Genomic DNA, 20000 nt, shown 5'->3' with positions numbered 1-20000 from the left:
AAAAGAAAAGAAAAGAAAAAGAACGAAAGTTCTGATTAAATTAGATCAAATGAAAATTAGAATGGGTCTTATATCGAAATAGCTAATTTACTTTTCAATAAAAAAAAATATATATATATACACTTATTATTCTTGAAATGACTTTTAATAAACAACTAACACGAGGAAAGATGGATATTGAAATTTCATATATACGTATTAAGAACTTTTTAACAACGAAATACTATTTTCTTGTTTCAGAATGTTTGAGAATAATATCATCATCATCATCTCGTCTTTTCTTATATAAACTATTCGTACATTTCGAAAGATAGAAGAGAAAGAATATAAGAATGCATTTTGTGAAAAGTTTAACGCACGTATATATCTATTGTACATAAATACGATGTAACAATGTTACAAGACGGAGAACGTGTGCGAACGACGTACACACAATTTTATTTCGCAGTGACGATGATTTATGGTTCGGTACCGGTGCGAGAGGTGTCTGAATCGAAAAAAGAAACGCGTTAAGGTAGGGTCTCGAAATTTTTTGAAATTGAGCGAGGAAAGAGAAAATCGATCGTTCCTTCTCTTTTCTCTTCTCTCTTTTTTTTTTTTTCGTTCGTTTCTTTTTTTTTTTTTTTTTTTTTTCTCGAAAAAAGTAACGAACTACCAACTGAAATTAAATACAAAATAGGAGACAAACGATTCTGTCTCGAGGAAGAAAAATATCCGATTAGATTATTACGAAAAGAATAATATGTTCAAGTCGATATACGTATGAAAGTTTTCAAATAAGAAGAAAATCAAAACCATCGTCAATTTTGTTCATCGAATCACGTACCTACTTGCTCTCTTTTATTTTCTTCAACTTCCCCATCCCTCTCGTTCAAGACTCTTACGTAAATACACGCGCGAGAATTTCCCTTCGCGAGAATTGTTTTTTATCTCTTTCTTTTTCTCTCCTTTCTTCGTTTCTTCTCTTTTTCTTTCTTTCTTTCTTTCTTTCTTGCTTTTTTTCTTTCTTTCTTGCTTTCCTTCTCCTTCTCTTATTCTATTTTTACGGATCCCGATCACGGAAGAAAGTTCGCGGTCGTAGTAATGTCGTGCGACTCGTGGAACGACAAAGAAATTTTCTTGAACGAACATGGAAAGGGAGAACATAGATCTACTAGACAAATAGATATTTCGATTTTATGAGATATCTTCTCTCCGAAATGTTCTTTTCCTTTTTTCCGAAAACTTGCATTCTTTCTTCTATCGACGAACTTTCTTTCGTGTATATTTGTAAAATGTGACATGGTTAAAGATAAATGTAATAAAAAGATAGATAGATGGATAGATAAAGAAAGTGAAAGAGAGAGAGAGACAGAGAGAGAGAGAGAGAGAGAGAGAGAGAGAGAGAGAGAGAGAGAGAGAGAGAGAGAGAGAGAGAGAGAGAGAGGAATTTAAGTAATTCTAAGTAAAACGAAACTCGCGACTTTTTTTCTCTATTGAATTTTTCTCTTAAGCGAAATGAACGAAGAAAAGAGGAAAAAAAAAAAAAGAAAAGAAACAAAAAGAAAAGCAAAAAGGTAGAAAATGAGGTCCGGTGTTACACGTCCGAGTCTTATATTAAAAAATTTGAAATGTTCCGATAAAAAAGAAAAAAAAAAAGAAAAGGAAAGAAAAAGAAGCAGAAAAAAAGAAGAGAAAAAAGAAAGTAAGTGTGTCGTTAGAAATTTAACGAGTTCACTGTTAAAAACTCTCTCTCTCTCTCTCTCTCTCTCTCTCTCTCTCTCTCTCTCTCTCTCTAAGTGAACAATTTTCGGCGTGCGGCACAAGTTGATCCATTTTTAGGAAGAAAATCGTTTTGCTCGCGAAAGTCGTCGATGAAAGTTGGAAAATACGTTTTATCAGAGCGGCTTCGCGTCGTCCTCGTCATCTCTCTCTCTCTCTCTCTCTCTCTCTCTCTCTCTCTCTCTCTCTCTCTCGCACTCACAAATGGACGTTCGATGTTGGTATGAAGTACGATTACGTACGGTATTGCATTAAAGTTTCATGTTTACTGATGCATACGCTCTCGCAGAGTAAAAGCGCGTTTCACGGCGATCCAGTTTTCTAAAACTATCGAGTCTCGAAAGTACGAAAGAAGAAGAGCCAAAGAGAAGGAGAGAGAAAGAGAGATAAAGAAAGAAAAAGAGATAGAGAGAAAGAGAGAGAGAGAGAGAGAGAGAGAGAGAGAGAGAGAGAGAGAGAGATAAAGATATCATATCGTCGAACAATCGTTCGATTTCGAAGATTCTTCAAAATAAATATAATACGTTTTCATGAGAATTATATGGATACGAATGATATATAACTCTCTAACATATATTCATATACTACTCGAAGGATATTCATTAATATTATACGTTATTATACGAAATTGTGTCCCAACCATAATGGTGATTCTCTCTGCGATTATTATCACACATTGTTACGGTAGTTTCGACGAACGAAAGAACGAAGGAACGAAAGAACGATAAAACGAACGAACGATCATTTTTCAAGTAATGCTTACCCCGATAATAATACGTGGTGGGGTAGATGATAGAGGGTAAGAGGGTAGAGGGTAGAGAGTAGAGAGTAGAGAGTAAAGGGGATACGAGGGAAGAAGAAAAGAAGAGAAGATGAAAATTCGTGGAAAGTAGAGAGAAGGGGTCCATTAGCAAACGTGTGAACGAAAAGTAGAGTTCATTGGCCATACGAACTTGGAGAAAATGGTAAAACTCATGAATAGAGACGACGCTTACCCACGTCCTATGGTTTCGTGAAACCCAATCGGTGAAACAATACGACCGTCTTAAAACAGATGTGTTTGTGTGTATGTGTATACGTACAGTTATATGATGCATACACGTTTACTTACGTATAAAAGCTCAGACGTTCGATTAAAAAAAAAAAAAAAAAGACGCATATTACCTTGCAATTGTATTTTTCTTTTTTTTTTTTTTAGATTTTTATATAAAAGAAATATTGTATATGTGTATACTTGGATAGATATACGTAGACGTTTACCTGCGTATAAAAATTCAAATGCTCGATTAAAAACAAAAAGAAAAAGAATGCACTTGGGTACTACTTTGCAATCGTATATATTTATTTATTTTTTTTTTTTTGAATTTCTATATAAAAAAAATATTATATATATATGTGTGTGTGTGTGTGTGTGTGTGAATAAAATGTTGAGTATATTTATATGATATTATATCTATGTATTAGAAATGATTTCGAAGATAAAATGTTTTATATTTTCTCTTTTAAGATATACTAATCTATTACGTAGTATCGTTATAACGACTATAACGATAACGACGACGACGACGAAATGAAATTAGAAACGAAATTTCGTTAAAACGTTTTAAATGGAATTAAAGAAGGTATTTATACGACACTTATTATACATGCACACATACACATATATATACACACACACAGACACACACACAGACACACACACACACATATATAGTAGGATAGTTTAGAAAATAGAAAAGAATGAAAACAAAAGTTAAAATACGCCACTCAAGAATTAATTGGATTCAAACTAGTAGTAGTGGAGTGTTTGAATGTTAGTAACGTAAGTGTTGTAGTCAAACGTTTAAATCCTTTCTCTGGATTACCTGTATCGAAGGTAAAAGAAACGAAATCAAAAGAGAGAAGAAAAAAAAAAGCAAAATAGAAACAAACAAAAAAAAATAAAGACAGGGAGAACGTAGAAAAATAGGAAGAAAACGAAGAGTAAAAATAAGAAAAAGAAGAAGAAGAAGAAGAAGAAGAAGAAGAAGAAGAAGGAAGTCGAGAGATCTCGGTGTGTCGAAAAAGACTTGGTAAAACTGGTGTTAAGCCAGCGGAAAAATAAAAGCTCTCGTTTCGCGACAAACTTGACGACTGCTGCCAACTCCCTATTCTCTCTTTTATTTTTTCTCTCTTTCTTTCTTTCTTCCATTTTTTTCTCTATTTTTTTTTTTTTTTTAACAGTCCTCCTCGTTTCTCCTCATTCATTTATTTATTTATTTATTTATTTATTTATTTTATTATTTATTTATTTATTTATATTCTTCTGTTAGGTTTGTTTTCTTCTTCTCCTTCATCCACTTCATGTTTTACATTCCTTCTTCACACTTTGTCCTTCTTATTTCACTTTTTCTTTTCCTTCTTTTTTTTTCTTTCTTCCTTTATTTTATTTTCTCTCTCTCTCTCTCTCTCTCTCTCTCTCTCTCTCTCTCTCTCTCTCTCTCTTGGTTTCTCCTTTCTTTCGGTATAACGATTTCTGGCGACCCGTTTCGGTCCGACTACCATGAATAAGGGTGTTTATTTTTCCTCTAGCGGTTCGACACTCCTTTCTTTTACCCACTTGTAAAATTCGTGTTTGTTGCATAGAAACACGCGAAAACTACCATGCACTCTCTCTCTCTCTCTCTCTCTCTCTCTCTCTCTCTCTCTCACTTTCTGTCGTGCAGCTGACACTTGTAAATTCAGTGAGACTCGCAATTCGTCTTGTAAACTCGCCAACCCCGAAGAGCTCGCTCGGTCAAAAGCTATTTTTCCTTCCTTTTTCGTTCTCTCTCTTTCTCCTTTCTCCTTTTTTCTTTCTTTCTCTCTTTCCTTTTTTTCTTTTTATTCTTCTCTCTTTTCTTTCCTTTTCTTTTTATTTCTCGCGCGAGGCGACACGCTCGAAAAAAAAAAATTAGAATTCTTACCTGATCGATGTTATCTATGTCGAGATTGTTGGCGACGTTCGCGATCTCTGATACATCTTCGATCGCTGAATGATCGTCGATCGTACTGTTGTCGCTTACTGCTACTCCCAAAAGACATATCTGTAAGAAAAAGATAATAAAGATGAACGATATGTCGGTGTATTAAAATAAATGTAACGTGTTAATAATTTCATTAGAAATATGAGATAAGAGGGAGAGAGAGAGAGAGAGAGAGAGAGAGATCTAAATTGTTAAAAACCTATTGTGTCAATAATTACGATCGATATACATTTCGTTAACGATCGAAAAAAGAAAGAAACAAGAAAATAGAAAAAAGAATAAGAAAAAAAAAAAAAAAAAAAAAAAAAGAAAATGTAAATTTAAAGACAGATTATAAGAACTATTCGATATTTTCACGCGTGTATTAATGCAAAAGGATCATAAATTATATTTAATTTTTTATCAACAATAAATAAATTGAAAAGAAGAAAACAAAACAAAACGATTAAATATATAAATGAAAAGACAAAGAAGAAGGAAAAAAAAAAAAGAAATAAAAATAAAATAAAATAAAATGGAAGAAAGAAACAATCATCCACAAGATCTTCGTCGTTCTAATGTACCGTACGTAAATATATTAGCTCTACGTAAATAAATTTTCAATTAATAATAAATTCTCGGCAATGTTTAACGTAAAGAAAGAAGTCTTCTTATAACTCGCCGTTAAAGAAAGTAAGAACATATTTTTTTTTTTTTTTTTTATAGAAGTCGACTTACTGGCCACGTTATGATCGAGTGCAGAAAAATAATGGTTGATTCTGGTCGGAAACGTGACATATTCGAGCGATAAAGTATCCTCGATATATCGTAGTTGAGTATGTTCTCAGTTTTACGAATCTCTCTCTCTCTCTCTCTCTCTCTCTCTCTCTCTCTCTCTCTCTCTCTCTTTCTCTTCGAAAAAGTCACGCGTTTGTTAGAGACACAGATACCGACACCTTTTAAAAAAACATTTTATTTCCTTTTGGAGGATTCACTTCGTGGAATATTTCCAACTATGTCCAACTTGTGGTTGCACGCGATCGCTTAGAAAAGGATTAAAGAAAAAGAGAGACAAAGAGATAGATAGATAGATAAAGAGAGAGAGAGAGAGAGAGAGAGAGAGAGAGAGGGAGGAAAGAGAAAAAAGAGAAAAGAGAGGAGGCAAAATTTAATTGTGACCTAGCTTCGAGTCGAAAACGGATATCTATTTTCCGGTATTAACGTACAAGAGAGAACTTTTATAACAAGCTCTACGGAACAGTATCAGTATTAGTATTAGTAGTAGTACTACTAGTAGTAGTAGTAGTAGTGGTAGTAGTATTAGTTATATAAATAGTATTAGTAATAGTAGTTGATAGTAGTAGTGGTAATAATACGTCAGCATACTTTCAGCAAAACTCGTTCTGAAAAATTTCAAACCCACTAATCACACCGTTCTCCTCGTCATTGTCATAGCTGAAATTGTTCAAACTCTTTTTATACGTTAAAATGATACGTAAGTATGTATGTATGTATGTATGTATGTATGTATGTATGTATGTATGTATGTATGTATATTTTTGAACGTTGACAAAAAAATAAGAAAAAAATAAAAAAATAAAAAATAGTTTGTAAAAGCAGTAAAAAAAAGAGAGAGAGAGAGAGAGAGAGAGAGAGAGAGAGAAGAAAAAAAAATTCCTAGATATTTTTTCGAAATTTTTCATAAATGTTGTACGTTAAAGGTTTTTAAAACAAGGTATACGGGTTGTTGAACGACAAAAAAGTTTCATTTTAACGTCAAACGTTTTTCCTATAGGCTTTTTTTTTTTTTTTTTTTTTTTTTTTTTTCATAAAATAAAATCTTGAAAATAATTCCGGATATATATTCGAACGTGATCAATTCAGTTTGGTTCAGTTCAGTTCTGTTCCATTCCATCCCGTTCCGTTCCATTCTATAATACGGCTTCTCATAAAGACCGTTCGGTTGATGGAGCTTAACTCTGTCCGTTGCAACGTTATTAGCGATAAATTTAGACGGTCGGCCCGGCCTGTAATTAAAGGTTAACGCTCGACGCCTCGGGCATCTAGAAAATGAACTTGTATAGGATCGGGATTAGAGAGGAGTAAAGTATGTAACTATTTAGTTACATATGTGATATGAATATGTACGTATATATATTTATATATATATATATATGTGTGTATGTAAGTGTGTATGTATGTTTGCGTATGTGTACACAAGGATATGCATAAATATATAGAAAGTATCTATGTAACTTTCGTATAAGCTTATAATTGGTTAATTTTAATTGGTTGTTAAATTTCACAACATACGATGAATCATTCTCATTCAAGTTTCTAACGAGTTTGATATTATATATGTAATAAGTATCAATGATATTCGAAGATCGACGTAAGTGACGATATTGTGATGGAAAAGTTTCTTTCTTTTTTTTTTTTTTTTTTTTTTTTTTACAAGATCCAAGAAAAATGAATATTGGTCGATCTAAAGAATGATTATAGCTTTACGTAGCAGGAGGATATTACTTATTGAAAAGGTTTGAGAGAGAGTTATTTATCGTTAGAAATTGATTATACGTTGGTCGCTGTCTCGTAGATTAAATCATAGATCCAACTTGCCAATGGAAAAGATTTTATACGAGAGGACTTCGAGAGCCACGTTTCTTCTCTTCGATCTTTTCTTTTTTTTTTTTTTCTTGTCATTTTTTTCTTTTTCTTTTTTTTTTTTGCTTCGGAGAAAATTATAGTGATCGAGAGTAAAGTGGCTTGTTAGGTAATCGTCATGATTAAGATAGCGGATAATTATATTTAACCGGATGATCGGACCGGTAATACATGCTTTTTTCTTAAAAGAAAAAAAAAAAAAAATTCTTTTGAAGAATTTAATCGAAATAGATTTAATATATACGTACATATAATTATTTAATAATTACGATTATTTGTGTGCTTACTTTCGTATATTATTTTTTTCCTTCTTTTATTTTATTTTATTTTATTTTTTTTTTTTTTTTTTTGACACGAATGTATTAAAACAAAGATAGAATAGCGAATGTTTCTGGATATCTTTGTGATTTCCTATCGAAGAAAAAAAAAGCTATTATCAAGCATTATCCAAACGTATTTGGATTAACCTATGTAATTTATATCTCGAACGCATGAACGACTAACGAGCCGTCCAGTTTCGATAACGTTTCATTCTTATCTGAGCTCTTTGATTGGCTCGCGTGCCGCACACGGATTAACACCAACGGTTCGCATTAATTCCAGTAATTAAGTCGAACATGACTCGACTCGTGTACTATCGTGTACCTTTGTCGAAAAGAAAAAAAAAAAAAAAGAAAAAGAAAAAAAACAAAAAGTACAACAGAATTCTCACTTTCTTCCTCTTTTTTGCTTTTCACTTTTTTTCTTTCCTCGTGACGACAAACGAGGCAGTAATTTGTAAATTAAATGAACGAAACGTTTGATATAAAAATAAATTTTTATATGTATATATATATATATTTTTTTTTTTTAAATTATAGAATAACATTTTTTTTAAATATAGAATTTTTTAATTATAGAAATTATTTTTGAAATTATAGAATTTCTAACTTTGTAAATTATAAATACTAGAACAACCGACTCGTTTATTTATTTATTTATTTATTCTTTGTTATTATCCGTTGCATCATCTATAATTTACACAATTTTACGATAAAATAGATAATTTCAAGAAGCATTAAAGATACTCCAATAAATAATTACCGGTAATCTAATTTAACAGTTCAAACATTAAGAAGAGGAAAAAGGAGACGGAAAGAGAAGAAAACGAAGAGATACGAAGAGAAAAAAAGACAAAAAGAAAAATTAAAAAAAAAAAAAAGAAAAAAGAAAGACAAATTAAAACTAAAGAGAATTTCAATATCCAAACAGAAAAACGCAATTTAAATTGATTCGATTATTCGGCGGAAAGAAATAAAAACAAAAAGTACCAAAAAAAAAAAAAAAAAGAAAGAAAAAGAAAAAAGAAGAAGACAAAAATAAATAAATTAAAATAAACTGTAGTAAAATAAAATAAAATCCAATCGAATCAAAAATCGATCGGTAGTCATTGTCGCACGTGGCGGCGAAATTAAAACTTTGCCGAAGTTAAATGGTTTGCAACGTGTTGGGATAATAGGGAAACATTTGGAAACGTAATTAAATTAAGTCGGTGTATTCACGAGCGCGTAAGTACCGAGGAGCCAGTGTGACAACGAAGCATCGTCGACGATAGAAAGAGAGAGAGAGAGAGAGAGAGAGAGAGAGAGAGAGAGAGAGAGAGAGAACAAGAGAAAACGAGAGATACAGATAGAGACAGATAAAGAGAAAGAGAAAGAGAGAGAGAGAGAGAGAGAGAGAGAGAGAAACAACGACTCAAAAAAATTTTGCTTCCGTGTCCTGGATTTAAATGGACATATCGTGTTCGAATTCGAGTCTTCCTCTTCGCTTGTTGAGAGGATACATTCACGTATTTCCATTTATCTCGTCAATCAAGTTCCTCTTATCGAAGACGAAGAAGAATTGGATGTTGATTAGGTTTTTTGGTTAGTCGGGGTTAACCGAGGAAAAAAAAAAAGAAAGAGATATTCCTGTTGGTCGAGTATAAAGTGTGAGAAAAAGAGAGAGAGAGAGAGAGAGAGAGAGAGAGATAAGAAAAAAAAAGAGATAGAAAGTGTTAAGCAAACAACAACGACCTCAGGGTCGCGGCTTGTAAAATAGAAAAGAAAAAAAGAAAAAGCAAGAAGAATAAAAAAAAAAAAGGGAGAGAAAAAAGAAAGAAGAAAAAAAAAAAGAAGATGATGAAGGAAGAAGAAAAAGAAAGAGGTAGCCGCCTGGAGCGTCTCTATGGGAAAACATGGGATTGTACTTTGCGCCATGGTGTGAATAAAATTAATTTTCTTAACCGAAATTGCGTGTTTGAATCGTATGTATAAGAGAGATAGAGAAAGAGAAGATAGGATTGATTTTAAGAATATGCATCGGTGAATGAATAACAACGTTCGAGAAATCGTAGTAAAAGGTGCTTCGTGTTGTCAGATTAGAACTTTCAAAATCTTCTAATACCTTTTTGTGAATCATCCGTTATATCCTTTGTCTATGGGATAAGAAACGAATGTAATAAACCGTGGGAACATGGAACATTGTTAACATCGACGTATGAATTTTTGACTATTCGACTTTTCTTTCCTTTCTCTCTTTTCTTTTCTTCTTTTTCTTTTTTCTCTTTTTCTTTCGTAGGTTATATCATTTCCTATATGGTTTTTATCTCTTCATTTTTTTATTCTTATTTTTTACTTTCTTTTTGTAACTCTCGATCTTCCACTTGGATTCCCCGAAAGAAGATAGAGGAGCAATGAGAAAGTTGTCGATATCATTGAACGAACGAACGAAGAAAATCTAACGTAAAGGAAAGTTATGGGAGAGATTTTATTGGAATTTGGTGAAAAATTCCATGGAATCTATGGAGAAAGAGGAATATTTTTATTCTTTTCATTTTCGTGAACCTTCTTCTTCTTCTTCTTCTTCTTCTTTTTCCACCATTTTGCTTTCGACTTTGGTTAAAAAAGAGGAATAGAGGACCAAGAGGTCGAAGGCGTTAGGTTAGGTTGGCTTGGGTTAGAGGTTGGGTTGGTTAGGTTAGGTTAGGTTAGGTTAGGTTAGGTTAGGTTGCTTGAATGATCGAAGAAGAAATCAATTTATGAAAACCATACGTTCTTTGGTTAGATATATCAAGTTCAACCCTCTCTTCTTAGGGGTGCTGTTAGGTAGGCTCGATAGCTCGACGATCTTCACAGCCTCAGCAGTCGCAGCGAACTATAGTTCGAGGGTTTGTCTATTGTTTGTACGATCGACGCTTGGCCGATGAAGTGGATGGTGATAGAAGGGTGGTTATGGTGAGAGAAGGGAGTTAAAGAAGTGTCTCTTTGTCTTTCAGATATTTGTGATAAATTATATTAGTTTGTTTAATCCGCATATTAAATCGTTTCGTTTTTAATAGCAATCGTTACTTAAATAATTATTAAATATTTCATTCTATGAATTGATCATTGTATTCAATCGTTGTTGGGTTTACATAATTTTTTTTTTTTTTTTACTAGAAAATTAATTAATTATAAAAGTAGATTGACGAATGTACGCGATCATTAATCGGACTGTCCTTTTTTTCCTTTTTTCATTTTTCCAAATAATTAAAAAGATAGAAATTGTTACAAGAACTTTTCTATACCCATCCCTTTGATTACTTTCAAATGAACATCGTTTCAAGGACGTTATTGAAAATAGAACGACGATCGTCAATCGAATTTTAAAGGAGAATTCGATCGATCGAGTGCTTAAGGATGGCCTTGAGTCATTCCATCGTTCTCATCCACGTTTAACTTTTAATGTCAATTACTATCGTAATGTCAATTTAAACTATCAAGAGACAAGGAGAGGAGGAAGTTGAGGGTGAGGGTAGTGTTGCTACTGGTTATGGTGGTGGTGGTAATGATAGTGGTGGTGACGGTGGTCGGGAATGTCGAAAATCGTAGTAACATTCATGGTGCTTTATACGAGACAAGGAAGAAGATACTCTTGCAAGAGTATGGTGTTCACTTTGGTAACAAGAGAGAAAGAGAGAAAGAGAGAGAGAGAGAGAGAGAGAGTTTGAGAGAAGACACTTCGGTTTAAGATGTTAGGTACATTATTCAAGGATTTCTCGAACACAAGAACGCACGAGACACGAGCTTATGCAATGATTTTCGTTCCAGTTATGTTTCCACGAACTTTCCTCGTTAAACGTTCTAACGAGTAACTGTTCTTTTCTACTGGACAAAACGAAATAACAACGACTGATGATCTTTCAGCAAGACGATTAAATTTTTTCTCCAAGGAAAACAAAAAAGAAGAAAGAAAGAATAATAACGTTAATGGGGAACATCACTGTACTTAGTTGTTTCGAGATAACCCTTCGAAATAAAAATATTTGCCAAGTATTACCTTTATATTTATTCGATCAATATTATCATGAATGAAATCATAAATGTTCTATAAAATCGATTATAACGTTCGACGTGATGATATAAATAATGAAGGGTCGCACTTATAACAAGGTTTTGCTACTTATATAGTAATTTAGACGTTTATTTATATTACGTATTGAAATGTTTTTTGGTTTCTTATAAATACCGATCAAATGTTAAACAATATTTCATCGGCATTTATAAGAATATTTCAACGGAACGTTTGAAAAATGCAAACTTATCGGAATAATATGAAAATTATCGGATATTATTTGATTATCAAATTTATTTTTATAGAAAGAGTCATATAGATCAATTGGTATACATCTATCTCTCTCATCTATATATATATATATATATATATTTTTTTTCTAAATAAAGTTCACCTAATTTTCTCCAAAAAAAAAAAAAAAAAAAAATAAGGAAAAGAAAGTAGCCACCGTAGTAAGTTTCTTCCGATCGAGGACGATCGTAGGCGTGGGATAGGTTGAAGTTTATAATCCACCTACCAAAAAGGAACGGTACACCCTATGGTTGTTCGTGCTGTGTAACCGCCCAATAGTTACTCGATAAGATCTTCCTCTCTCTCTCTCTCTCTTTCTCTCTTTCTCTTTCATCGCAGACCTCCCAAGGCAAAAAGTATTTTTTTTTCTATCCTAAGCACGACTAACTTCCTCTGTGCCTATCCACGTTGATCTATAATCCTAAACACCTTGGCTATCTTTTCTCATTAAATTTAACGGCACCGCCCTTTGGGAACTGCCCTTCTTGTGCCGACACCTTTTTTAATAGTCCTACACTCTCTCTCTCTCTCTCTTTTTGTTTTTCTATCTCTCGATCTCGATGTTTAAAAAACAATGACTTTTATGCTTGCTTGAATTTTATTATCTGATAGATAAAATAGATGGAACGAATGTAATGATGAAATAATATTACAAAGCGATTTTTTTTTCATCCCCTAAGTTTCATCTTTTCCAATTCGAAAATCTTAATTTCTCTTTCTCTCTCTTCTCTCTCTCTCTCTCTCTCTCTCTTCCTTTCTTTCTTTCTCCGACTTGTATTTTCGAGAAGCAAAGATTTTTTACGATTTTTTCGAATTTTATCCTTTCGTAGATGAAATATCGAACATTAGAAAGTTATATTCGTTCTCTTCGATTAACAAGTTTCGAATTTTTCCTTTTCAAATTTTAGCTTATCGATTAATAGCTCTCTATCTTTCTCTTTCTCTCTTTCTCTCTCTCTCTCTCTCTCTCTTTCGCTGTACACAAGACAAAATGCTTACAATCATTCAAACTTTATATAGTCCGATTGATAAAAGATGAGATATTGAAAAATAATAATTCTCTCTCTTCTTTCTTTTCCTCTTAATTCGTAATTATGAATTTTCCACTTGAAGAGATCTTTCTTAAGATCTCTAAGATATTTGTTATTAATCGATAAAATAAGCTCATCGATTAATAGTCCTATATCTCTTTCTCCCTTGTTGCTTTCTATAAAAAGATATAATTTTTTACGATCATCCGAATGTTGTCAATCGTTTAATTGGTAAAAGATCAGATATTAAATAACCATATCCTTTCTAAATTCGCAAAGTATAACTTTTCAAATCTCGTATCTCGTAAATCTCGAATTAATCGATTAAAAGGTGACATTAGAAGGAGCAGCTGGGGAAGACGTTCGAATATGTCCTTAATCACATCTGAGCTATCCATGCTATCACCCTACGTCGTTTAATCACCCTTCATCCACCCCTATCGCCTGCTACCCCAAAACGGTCCAATTAGAGAAGCTCCCCAATTTTCCAGATAGACAAACCGACTCACGATTTGAATAATGTACCGTCGAGGATCGCTGTCTGTTCACTGTCAAACTTCCCGTCGGCTTAGGCCGCTTTGGAACCTTCACCGTCCATATTGGCGGCCATATTGGTCCGTTAAACTCAACGACAAATAAATTTCTTCGTTAGATCGAGGTTACTGAACTTGAATCGTTATTAAAAAAAAAAAAAAAAAAAAAAAAAAGAAAAAAAAGAAGATCGTTGTAATAAAACAATCGGACAGTGGATCTCTGTCCGAACGAAATTAATTTTCTACTTGTACGTATTCGATCTCTTCGTTCTTTTTCTCTTCCATTTTCTTTTTCTTTTTTTGCCTTTCAACGAAAGTTCACCATTATCTTCGTAAAACGTGTAAGTCAATTTACGACGTGGTTCAACGAGAAAACATCGACGATTAGAATCGTGTCGCCGTAAGATTTTACTTGATACACCTACGATGAAAAGTCAAACATGGAAAGTCAAGCATTAGGAAATAACTGTAACCCGAATTCGATCTACGCGTTAAATGAAGGAGTATCCGATTACGAGAGAGAAAGAAAGAAAAGAAAGAGAAAAGGGGGAAAAAAAAAAAGTAGAAAATAAAATTTCAACAAAAATATGTAAGTAAAATTCAAGAGAGCGAGAGAGAGAGAGAGAGAGAGAGAGAGAGAGAGAGAGAGAGAGTGAGACAGAAAGAAAAAAAAAGAGAAGAAAGATAGGGAGAGAAAGAGAAAGAAATCAAGTAGGTTGAAAAGAGTACGATAATGATAGGATACAATGAGAGGATTTTTGTGGTTTAACAGGGGAAGCAGCATGAATTCAAAAGCATCATAAATTAAGGAAATTCGGAAAGAAGAAGGTAGTAAGGTCGGATGCCTTAGTCGTAAATTTTCCACCGACGCGTTTTCCACCACTCCTTTTACTTCCACATTTACTTGGAACGAGTGTGTCGCCGTCCAATTAGTCTCTCTCTCTCTCTCTCTCTCTCTCCTTCTCTCTTACTCTCTTTTTCTCTCTCGAACGACATGGAAGCTCGAATCTCGCTCGAATCTCGAATTTATTGGAGGTTTTCTCAGTGTGAGGTCGGTGTACCTTCCCTCTTCGCACGAGACACTCACTGTTTTCCTCTTTTTCCTTCTTCTTCTTCTTCTTCTTCTCCCACCATTCTATCTTCTCTTTCTTTTCGTTTTTCTACTTCTCTCTTTCTTAGTCTAACGTTATATCCTTTTCTTGTTCTTTTTCTTTTTCTATCGTTTTATTCTTACGAGTAAAACGGGGGGATGTTTCGAGAAGGTAAAAGGAGGGCGTGGTAGACGAAGAAACGTGCCTTTAAGCTGGACCAGAATTTATAAACCTCCTCGTTTGTCACTTTTCTCTAGGAACACCGGGGGGTCCAAGTGTTTCTCCTCCAAAGCAGCCGCGTGCCGTCCGCTAAAGCGGAACACCGACGTAGAGAAACGATCAATTCCTACGAACGCGTTTTTTTTTTTTTTCTTTTTTTTTTCTTTTATCTTTTTTTCCCTTTAAACTTCCTTTACACGGAAGACGACAAGCTTTATTACGAGGATTTAAGTGATTCCATTAGAGAGGGAGAGAGAGAGAGAGAGAGAGAGAGAGAGAGAGAGATAGAAAACAAACGGAGAAACATACACAACACGCGTATGTATTAAAAATTTATTTTCATCGTTAAATGATATCTTCTTGTATCGTGTATAAAGTGCTATAATTTTTATAGGACAACAAAAAGAAACGTTCCCACGTTGTAAAATTTATTTCCGTTATTGAACATTTTCCCATAAGAAGCTTGTATGATCGAGATTTATCCTCGACGAGAATTCTTGTACAATTTTTATTATACTCGTTGTATAATAATTGTCTATATAAATTTACTTCACACAAACAAAAAAACAAAAAAAACAAAAAAAAAAAAAAAAAAGAAAGAAAGAAAAAAAGGAAGAAGTAGAGAAAAAAGGAAGAGAGAAACGTTACGATCGCTAATGAACACTATCGATTCCCCCATAAAAAAAAAAAAAAGAAAAAAAAAAAAAGAAAGAAAGAAAGCAAAGAAGAAGAAAAAAGAAATAAAGAACAGATCAAAACACACCCTATACAACAATACGAACGAGATGCGTAAAAAGATCGATTACAATTAATAAAAATTCTACGAACGAACTTTGACCCCGACTTTTGTTTTAGAACTTTTTCTTAAACGAGTACTCGAAGACAGGAGATCGAAACTAATTTAAATATCGAGAAAAAGAGAAAGATTAAAAAAGAGAAAGAGAGACAGAGACAGAGAGAGAGAGAGAGAGAGAGAGAGACAGAGAGAGGGCTATAAGAGCAATGTGCTTCGAGTCGTCGACCGAAGGAGAGGTTTCATTTTCTCTACTACGAACGAATGAACGAACGAACGAACGAACGAACGAACGAACAAGCCCGAATTCGAACGAACGTTTTGTTCGGACTTCTGATCAGATAAGGCCAAGTGATGAGCGCGGTATTGCTTTCAAATTGCTTTCCGATTCTAACCTATGATAGTGTGGTGCCTAGTGTGCCTGGAAACGAAGAATCTACTATAGCTTATATCTTTTCTCGACTATTCGTCTATTCGGATTATTAGGCCTCTCTCGTTTTCCTTACCTAACTCTTTCTCTCTCTCTCTCTCTCTCTCTCTCTCTCTCTCTCTCTCTCTCTCTCTCTCTCTCTTCTTTTCTATACACATTTTCAAAGAAATATGTGTGTGTGTGTATGTGTGTGTGTGTGTGTGTGTATATGTATGCTGACACGAAAGTGTATGTGTCTATATCTTTCTCTTTTTCGTTCAATTCCTAATACTCTCTATTCTTTCGGCAACGATTTCGTTCCTCGTTCAATTACATGTGCTATCGAATCTCTCTCTTTCTCTCTCTTTCTCTCTCTTTCCACTTGTCTCTCTATCCATCTCTTTCCATCTTCTTTTTTTTGTCCTTGTTTCTCTCTCTCTCTCTCTCTCTCTCTCTCTCTCTCTCTTTCTCTTTCTCTCTTCTCTTCTCTTTTCTTTTTTTCTTCTGCACGATCAGCAATCGTTTGAACGTAATCGAAGAAGATTCGTCGAGTATTAAGATATTGGAGATTAAGTTCGAATGAAATATTCGTGGATTATTTGAAAAGGAAATCTAACGAAATAATAAAAGTCACTCGATCGAGTTGATGATTGTGAGAATACGAGATCGTAAATTATACGTGTGTCTTCTTTGTTTTGTATCTTTATTACGAAATATCCTATCGTTTCGTTATTAGGAATTATTGTTATTTTTTTTTTTTTCTTTGTTTCTTTTTTATATAAAGATTAGGCTAGCGAAAGAAAATGCAATATCTTATTATTTTGTGTATTTACAAAATTTTATTAACGTTCGATACGATGATTATAGTTACTTGTTATTAAACTAATGCGTAGAAATATGTGTTGCATCGACAATATGAAATAACTAAAGAGAGAGAGAGAGAGAGAGAGAGAGAGAGAGAGAGAGAGAGAGAGAGAGAGAGAGAGAGAATGATAGAAAGAGGATAGAGAGAGAAAAGTCGAAGAGAAAATTTACTCTTGCAAAGCTTTTCAAAGCGTATCTCGGTGGCACAACCTCGTTATTCTGTTATCCCAGAAAAGTTATAGGAAAGCAATACCTAGAATGAAATAACACGTTCCATAAAGAAAGTTACCTTGGATGCTCGCACGTTCGTCGGAAATATCGAGTAATTTTCTGCCTGGTTATCGTAAAGTTCAAGCTTTGCATTTAATATAGAAACTTGGAGAGGATGAACGTGAAAAATCCTTGCTATAGATTAAAAGATAAATAATATTTCTTATTTAAAAGGAAAAAATAAAATCACAAGAAATATAAAAAGAAATGGAAGAAGAAAAAGTAGAAGAAGAAGGAAAGAAAAATGATTCAAATCTTTATTTTCTTTTTTCTTGATTTCTTTTTTTATTATCTTTCATTTCTTTTTTTTTGTTATTCTTTCTTTGTGTGTGTGTGTGTATGCGCGTGTGTGTGTGTATAACCGTTTATCTCGTCTGAGTTAATTTTTCGAGATCAAGTAAGTAAGTAAGTAGATACCTAATTGGATTTTCTCGCAAAGTCCCCGACAGAAAGAAATCTGTGAAATATATTAAATCTCTCTCTACTTGTCGCCTTCTTCAATTTAAATAACATTTTTTATAATTCCATCATCGCTGAAAAAATATCACAAAATTGCGAGCGTCTTTCTTGAGGGGGCGGGGGGGGGGAGGGAGAGGGAAAAAAAAAAAGGGAAAAAAATTAAAGAGAAAAGAACCAAAAAGAAAATAAATAAATAAATAAAACGAAACAGAGCAAAATAAGGTAAAACAAAATAAAATAGAACAGAATAAAATAAAACAAAATGAAAAAGTTATAGAGAGCACGAGCAAAAAAGAGAAAAAGAGAAAATGAGAAAGAGAGAGAGAGAGAGAGAGAGAGAGAGAGAGAGAGAGAGAGAGAAAAAGAAAGAAAGAAAGAAAAAGAAAAAACGTGAGTTTTCTTTTTCTAGTCGACCCCGTCTATCGGAGTGTCATCGTTAAAGTCTCCGTCACGGTTCCACTATAAATTCGACGGATCTTTCCCGGCTTCGTCGTAACTCGTACTCCATTGTACGTGACAATGACTACTTGACCGTCGAAAAAGATTTTACAACCTCTCGCTCGACCTGTTCTTCTTCGTTCATTCTTTTTCCTTCTCTCTCTCTCTCTCTCTCTCTCTCTCTCTCTCTCTCCCTCTCTTTTTTTTTTCTTTCCTCCTCTCATCTCGGTCTCCTCTTTTAGCTCGTCCGCGATTTTCTACGCAATCTCTTTCGATAATTTCGAAGCTATCCTTATAAATGGCTTAAGTAAATTTTATTTTTTATTTATATCCAAAGAACAACTTCTATTTTCTATTTCTTTTTTTTCTATTATAAATCGATACTTTAATAACGAAAAAGAAAAAAGATAAAAAAAAAAAAGAAAGAAAATATTACACGTGATCGAGATTTAATGGATATACAAATGATTTGTTTATTAAAAATCTAAATGGTAGAAGGGAGGAATACACAATCAATATAGGAGTTCAATTTGCAATATGTACTTTCGCTTATTGACATCTATCTACGATTCTCGTTCTATCGTAAACACCCAGAGGTGTTCATCAATTTATTGGCCAGTGAACGCATGGTTACATATTGCAAGGTGTTCATCGAGGCTCTATTTCCACCGCATATATGTACTTAATGCGTTCGATATGCTTGCATTATCCAATTTAAATTTCGTCGCACGTATCACGTTCAATGAACAACATAATAATCCGGTTTTATTATGCATTCGTATAAATTGAAAAAGGAAAGAAAAATAAATACGAGATTAATGATTTAAAAAAAAAAAAAAAAAAAAAAAAAACGAAAAAACATAATGGAACAAAATAAAGTGAAAGAGGAAAGGGAGAAGGAGAGAAAAGAAAAGAAAAGAAAAGAAGAAGGAAAAAAAGAAAAAGCAGACATTAACAATCGTTGTTAAAAATGACGAACGAAACGCGCGAAACGTTGACATTATCGTGAAAAATATTTTTTTATTAATACGCCGATAAATATTTTTTTATTTAAAAAATTTTTATTTATTAAATATTTCGTCAAGCTGGCACATCGATCGCGTTCGCTCTACTACTATGACGCGATATTATGGGGGTGGAGGGAGGACGAGGAAATAGGACGTAACGCGCGATATCGCGAAGCAGAGGGTTGTTTGCATTCAAACTTTATTAATTGATCGACACGTCAATTTTGTTACGGCGCTTGGCATGGCATAAACATCGAGTTTATTGATTTACCAATGCGCATCGTTTCTGACTATTGAACCACCGTACCAACTCCGTAGGGACTTTTGACGTTTGATCGGCACACGCTCTCCGACTCTTCTCTTCTCGTTCAAATATGAAAAATTTCCCTTCCGTACTTCACAAAGGGTCTACTACTTCGATTACCATCCATATATCGATATGCATTTAACGGACGTTTTACGTTCGGTTCTTCTTCCTTTTCTTTTCTACCCTTATCTTCCATTTGATCTTTTTTTCCTTCCTTTCTTTTTCTTCTTTTAATCTTTTATTAAAAATCCGACGAGCCGATGCGACTCAACCGATCCATTACTTTGACGATTTCTTTTTCAGGGAGAAGATAATTTCTTTTTTTTTTATGTTTTTTTTTTCTTTCTTTTTTTTTTTTTTTTTTTTTTTTGATGACGCGTGGAAACCTACGATATTTATAAAGGGGATGTTTTAATGGCGAAAAAGAAAAAAAAATATATATATATAAAAAAGAGAAAAAATGTGTAAATGAAAAGTGTACAAAAGAAAAACAAGAAGAGAGATCGTTTGAAAAAAGATCACTTAA

The 20000-nt window shown here is 33.4% G+C and overlaps 1 protein-coding gene across 3 annotated transcripts in view; it reads right to left on the bottom strand.

Moving 5' to 3' along the window:
* LOC122637624 (protein madd-4) overlaps window positions 1-20000 on the bottom strand; it is a 186726-nt gene that overhangs the window by 69196 nt on the left and 97530 nt on the right. For all 3 annotated transcript variants that reach the window (XM_043829871.1, XM_043829874.1, XM_043829872.1), the window contains exon 2: window positions 4707-4826. In XM_043829871.1, coding sequence (XP_043685806.1) covers window positions 4707-4826 — 120 coding nt within the window. The remainder of the gene's footprint in view (window positions 1-4706; window positions 4827-20000) is intronic.

The sequence above is a fragment of the Vespula pensylvanica genome, chromosome 2 (assembly GCF_014466175.1).
Source record: "Vespula pensylvanica isolate Volc-1 chromosome 2, ASM1446617v1, whole genome shotgun sequence".
NCBI classification, from domain to species: Eukaryota; Metazoa; Arthropoda; class Insecta; order Hymenoptera; family Vespidae; genus Vespula; species Vespula pensylvanica.
Note: the sequence above shows the minus strand (reverse complement) of the source record. Positions and strands in the feature narration are given on the sequence as shown.